The following is a 6,000-nucleotide window of genomic DNA, read 5'->3' as shown; positions in this document are numbered from 1 at the left end:
TTCTTTCTGTGGGTGTTGAATGATTGACAGTAAATAGAGCATAACTGATCTCAACGCAAGTGTTTCATTCACACACACTCAAATACACAAGGCATGTGAATGGAGAAATCAAATGTTCACTGTATGACAGAGGCACACTCAAGAGTAACTTTGATGAAGTAAACCTTGAGAATACACAACTTGGAAGATGTTATGCTGTAGGTGGGTAGGAAACTTGAAACTTATTCGACCAGGCAGTCCAGTGTGTGTTTCACCCTGGAAGTCAAACCCATTAAGAAAATATTCACCTTTTTTCTTTTAGCAATTTTTCATCATGTTCTAAAATGCCATAATGCTCTTTAGTGTGAGTTTGGAATGAAGTTATTTCTGGAGTTGAGTGTCTGCAATTCCTATTGCAAGAGCAATGGAAGACAAAGTTAAAATATGTGTTGAATGTTGCCAATTGTGCTTCATGGTATATTGACGGATGTTTGTAACATTTAAAGGGGAACTTACGTCAAAGTCTGTCAGGCCTTGGGGAGTACTACCAAACTGTTACTAAAAATGCATTGACAATTTTGTGGCTCCAGTGGGAGCTGTGCAAGGGTGATGCATTGCCTCGAGTGATGTCATATGAGGCAGCGTTGGCTGGGGCGGAGGACTCCAAGATTGAAAAGGAAATCTGGGTTTGCGTAGTTAAAAAGAAGTGAGTTTATCAAACCTGTGCAGCCTGCTCCTAATCAGTTTCAGGCCACGTTAGCCGCTACTAGCATAACACACCCAAATCTCTGACTGAATTGTTGGCTGTAAAGACGCAGGTTTTTGAGAAGGAAGAAGAATTCATGGAATAAAAAAAGATATTTGGTTTTGATTCTTCCCCCCCCCCCCCCCCCCCCCAATGCCTCTGCAAACCAGTGAAAATCATTTTCAGATTGAACAGACATTTGTTCTTCAAATATCAATAGGTTTCTGATCTAGATGCAACTGACCACATTTTTCATTATGTCTAGTGCAAGCTATTTGTTAAAGGGACGCTTACTGGACAATTTTTCCAAAATGACCCAGATGTTTTAACATATTTGCACATACTTTATGCACATTGAAGAAAAGTAGACTTTTGTACAATATCTCACTAAATATATTTACATGACATACAATTCGCCATCAGTGCAATACATAGGAATGTTGCATATTTACCAAATGTTACTCTTTCCTTTATGAAGAAAAATAATTTCAATGACAGAAGCTGATATAACTAATGTGTAAAGTAACATGTGCAACTTTCATATTGGTTAACAGCTTCACAGGAAATAAAAAAAATAAAATCTTAGTACCACCCTATCAATAATCAAATATTAAGCATTGAAAAAGTAATAGATCACATGTACATATTTATCTTCATACATGTAATGGATTGCTTTTGTACAAATATTTTACATAACTTTGGCAGTTCATCAAGGACAAAGTTATCGGAAAAATATCAAACAATAATATCAAACTGTCAGCAATGTCATGTAAGCTTGCCTTCCAAAGCTCATGTTCACAGTGGTCATTCAGAAAGGCTGGAAGCTGATGGCCAAAAAACAAAGAACTAAAAGCCAAAGAAAAGAAAACATTTCCATCTTTTCTGCTAAGACTGTTAGCACTGGAGGCTGTCGTCATTGTTGTCATGGTTATAAAATTACAAACACCTATGAAGGTTTACATAGCAGTCATCGCCATTTAAAAAAACATGGTCTATTTTCAGGTCGACTTAAAATACAAACAGTTTGAAGGCAAGGGGACAGGACCCTGCTCGGTGGTCACTGTGGAATCATGGGAGAGACATGACTGAGAAGAGGACATGCACAACAGTGCTTTGTGGAAGAACGTGAAGCCAAAAAACAAGGATGCAAAATGAAAGACTTTGCAACAATCAAAACGCCACACTGTCAGAAAAAGACTTACACCGGACAAAATAATCGAGCAAATTTCAAACATACGAAGTTCACCATATTTCATATACGTTGGTTTTGTTCTTTTTTTCACTGGTTTGGCACTTTATTGGAACAAATCTCTGTTCAAAAAGACTAAATGTTGTACAAAAGGTATTTCATGTCTCGTTAACATAACTCGTAGAATATAGTACTTAATAGTAAGCATACGGTAAGTAAACACTTGTACATACTGTAGTTTTAAAATGAACATTCCAACAGATGTTACGCACATGCACAAAAACAAACAAACACAACTCTCTCTCTCTCTCCCTCTCTCTCACTGTGTTGCTGCCTCGACACATTTGGGCCTCCTGCGCTTCTCTTTGGACAATCTCATTCTCCAGCACCTATCCAGAAAGAGCATCTGTTGCTACTGCTCCTTCTCCTTCTGCCTTTTCTTTTCATCTCCCACTTAAGACAACACAACTTTTTTTCATGCTGCATTTTTTTTGTTTTTTGCACATTATGATACTTCCTCCGCCGAGCGTGTGTCTGTCTTGAGACGCACAAACTCTTTGGCCACCTCGTCATTGGTCCTTTGAGAGAGTATCCTCATGATGGTGAGGCCAGTTTCGTCCATGGCGATGCTTTTCACCAGGGGGTAGCAGGCGGAGCAGCTGCCCTTGTCCGCTAGCTCTCTTAGCTGGATGACCGTCATGCCGATGATGCGGTCCTCACGGGCAAAGCAGTAGTCCTTTACTGAGACGTGCAGCTCGTAGGCTTCCGGGCCATGTTCATTACTTAGAACACTGGGAGAAATGACACGCAGAGATCAGAAAGGTCATACTCAAGAGTTTAAATAAGTTCACGTGAAGCAAAATCAGTGGTGTTTTACTGTACTGCAGTACTTCAGTGTTAAAAAGGAAACTATTTAACCTGCGTGAATAATAGAAATGTCGGGTTTACCCCGTTGTGACAGTTTAGACACTGTCAAGTTAGCTGTAAGTCACCTAAAAGTACACTAATTTGACTTTGAAGTACTTAAACGTAATTAAAAGCCCAAAGTGTCATCATGAAGAATTGTACACGAGTGCACACAAATTGCTTTTTGGACAGTGACACTCGGCTTTGTTCCCAGTGAATATAGTGTCAGGAAGAGACTGTGGCTGGGTGATATTTCCACAGCTTATTAAACAATTCAGTCGTGTTTTGCAAGTGAAATCAATGTTTCTGTTGCAATGAGCCATTATTCTCTGCCAACGTTTTGTGGCCAGCCACAACAGCGATGCTGGTGTTGTTTTCACCTTCCACCCGTCTGTCTGTGTGTGTGTGTGTGTGTGTGTCATTGTGGGTTAGCATTGTGTGGTCCTGAAGACACCTGCTGTACACCCACTGTACTGCCACAGAAGCGGTTTTGAGTACTTTGACATCATTTGTCACAGAGATGGCGTCACAGCAGCTGAGTTCTAAGACCCGTGTGGTCAGAACAAAGGAGCCAGAAGTAGAGTGGCAAAGAGTCCATTGTTCCCACTACTTCACCAATCGCAAGATAGACCCTAATTTTAGGCTGTTTATTTAAAACTTGAACAGCTTCTTAAAATGAAAGTGAAAAAGTTAAGAGTAAATCTATATGCAGACAGCACTGAGTCTGCACTGATGTTGCATTCTGGTGTTGATGGTCACTTTAGCTCAGTGACTTTAGTTGGCTTGGCTCAGAATGACTACATTCAACAGCTTCATGCAATGATCAGATGTGCTGGAAAGGCAATTGCATTCCAAAAAACTGTAAAGACTTTGGCAGTCAGGTAGTATGTGGTATATATGTTGCTGGAGGATCTTTTAAGTGTGCAGATAGCATACTGAATACTAGTTTGAAGATACTGCAGCATATAGTACAGGTACAGAATGTTGACACTTGTTAGGTTGTATGTAGGCAGCAAAATGCTGGACGATAATATTAATAACAACAATAATGTAGGCTTTTGAAAACATCCCTAGTTTTGCTCCCTCTTCACCTCTGTAACTGCCATGAAGGATGCATGATTACTCACTATTGGAATGTTTCATTGTACTTTGGTGACCAATTGTTATTCTTGGTCTTGGTGCTGAATTTGCGCTTCTTGTCAGTCAGGTGTGGTCCCACGGCGTTTACCTCGACAAACGGCCGGAACATGGCGTTGGTTTGCCAGATGAGGTTGTTCACTGCGAACACTGAGAAATACAGAGGAAACGATAATCAGCAAAGTCAAACGCTAATGATGGTTGAATATATATATATATATATATATATATATATATATATATATATATATATATTGCTGGCCTTATTCTCTATTTTTTTATGTGTATTTATTATTTTTCCCCACAGAGAATTGGTTAAATGTATTAAATATTATGTTAAATATTATACATGGATACTGTCAGAGCAAATACAATACAATTTCATCGCAGAACTTGTCTGGAACATTAACAGTAAACATCTTTTCATTCATGAGTCAAATTGCAAGAGTTTATTTGTCGACCATTTTAAACACAAACAATGTGCAGGGATGAATCCATTATAAAGGAGAGTGGGACGCTGATACAGCATAGGAAAGTCTCACCCTTAACGCTGACTTTGTGCTCTCCAGTGCCAGGGTGAGAGATGAGATTCACTTGCATTGACACCTCCCCCACCGATCCGTTGGATGACTTACCTGGACACACACCAAAACAACAAGAGGAGAATTGAAAAAAAAGAAGCACAATGACAATCATTGAGAATGGAGGAGTGGCAGAGAGGAAGCCAGGGAGAGAAATAGAGAGATAAGGAAGTAGAAATAAAAGAGATTTGAGAAAATTGATAGTAAGAGAGAGTGCGAGAGAGAGAGAGAGAGCGAGAGAGAGAAGTCCGATCCAAAACTGTGGGTGCAACTTAGTGGATGAGGTATCCAGAAATTGATCTGAAAATGGTGTAAAAACACCTCTGTGTGTCGAAGCTAAAATAAATGAACAAAATCCAATAAAACAATTAGGGGAGTAAACTTGAATTCACCATATCGTAGCTAAGTAGCAAGCAACGCCATGGTTTCCTTTAGCTTGAGGCTGAACAGGAGCCAGAACAAGAAGAAGAAAAAATCGAAACAATAACAATGGTTTGAAGGCCACGGAGGAGGCAGATGGTGTGAATGCACAGAAAAAAATAATGTTCTGCAAAATGAAATCCTGTTCAACGCAACAGAAATACAAACAAAACCCTGCATTTGACTGTGTGCAGTAAACTCAAGTGAAATGAAAGCAAAACAACGGAGGAGGTAGAGAGGGGACAAGAGTGAAGGCAAAGAAAGAGATTTGGGCACCGCACCCTGCACAGGTACACCATTACAGTTTCAAACACATGGGGACAAACTGCTGCCAGTAAACAATTAGGACTCATTGCTGACCACGTGTCTCACTTTTCCTGATGCAGGGATGTGTGTTTCATCCAGTACGGGGCAAATAGATGTTTAACCCTGGAAGGCAAGTGCCTGTGTGGCTGATCCAATAGCTAATCAATATGTGCCAAACATACAGTGCTCATTATAGCTGGTAATGGAAAACAAGCCTCTTGATTTATTGTAATGAAAATCAAGCCCAGGATATTTAGGAAATTACATTTGGGAAATTTCGGAAATGACCCGGGCAATGAGCAGCACATTTACTTCAGCTATGGGCAGAAATAATGTAATCTATAATTAGATTCTGCATGTTTTCTGACTGGGGTTAGAGACGAGACACTGAAATGGGCAGTTGGAGGGACATGGGAGAGCAGAGTGAGAATAAGATGAATGGCGCATAAGGGAGATAAATGCAAACAGAGATACAACGGTGACAGTAAGGAGGGTCAGCAGATCAAGTGAGGAAAATGCAAACAAGAAGAGCCAACAGATAAGAGAGGTCAGTTGTAGGCATTCATTTTTGCACAGTGGTGGTTTAATCCAACCACGATCAACAGATTGTTCTTTTATAAGCAGACAGCTGTGATATAATGACATGACATTACTGGATGAAGAAAGATGTGTTTGTCTTTGTTAGTACTATTTAGTATTGTCGCTTAAAGCAGCTCTAGAACAAACAGCAATACACT

The 6,000-nt window shown here is 39.8% G+C and overlaps 1 protein-coding gene across 1 annotated transcript in view; it reads right to left on the bottom strand.

Annotated features, from left to right (window-relative positions):
• Positions 1-1,283: 1,283 nt before the first annotated feature.
• The window catches only part of unc13c (unc-13 homolog C (C. elegans)), a gene marked incomplete at its 5' end in the record, with an annotated part of 82,963 nt that continues 78,246 nt past the window's right edge, over positions 1,284-6,000 (bottom strand). The window contains 3 exons of the mRNA XM_079287627.1: positions 1,284-2,704; positions 3,947-4,106; positions 4,499-4,591. Of these exons, the coding sequence (XP_079143753.1) occupies positions 2,419-2,704; positions 3,947-4,106; positions 4,499-4,591 (539 nt within the window). The 3' untranslated portion in view covers positions 1,284-2,418. The remainder of the gene's footprint in view (positions 2,705-3,946; positions 4,107-4,498; positions 4,592-6,000) is intronic.

Source organism: Melanostigma gelatinosum, assembly GCF_949748355.1.
Source record: "Melanostigma gelatinosum genome assembly, chromosome: 2".
Taxonomy (NCBI): Eukaryota; Metazoa; Chordata; class Actinopteri; order Perciformes; family Zoarcidae; genus Melanostigma; species Melanostigma gelatinosum.
The sequence above is the reverse complement of the archived record's forward strand: the minus strand, read 5'-3'. Positions and strand labels throughout refer to the sequence as shown.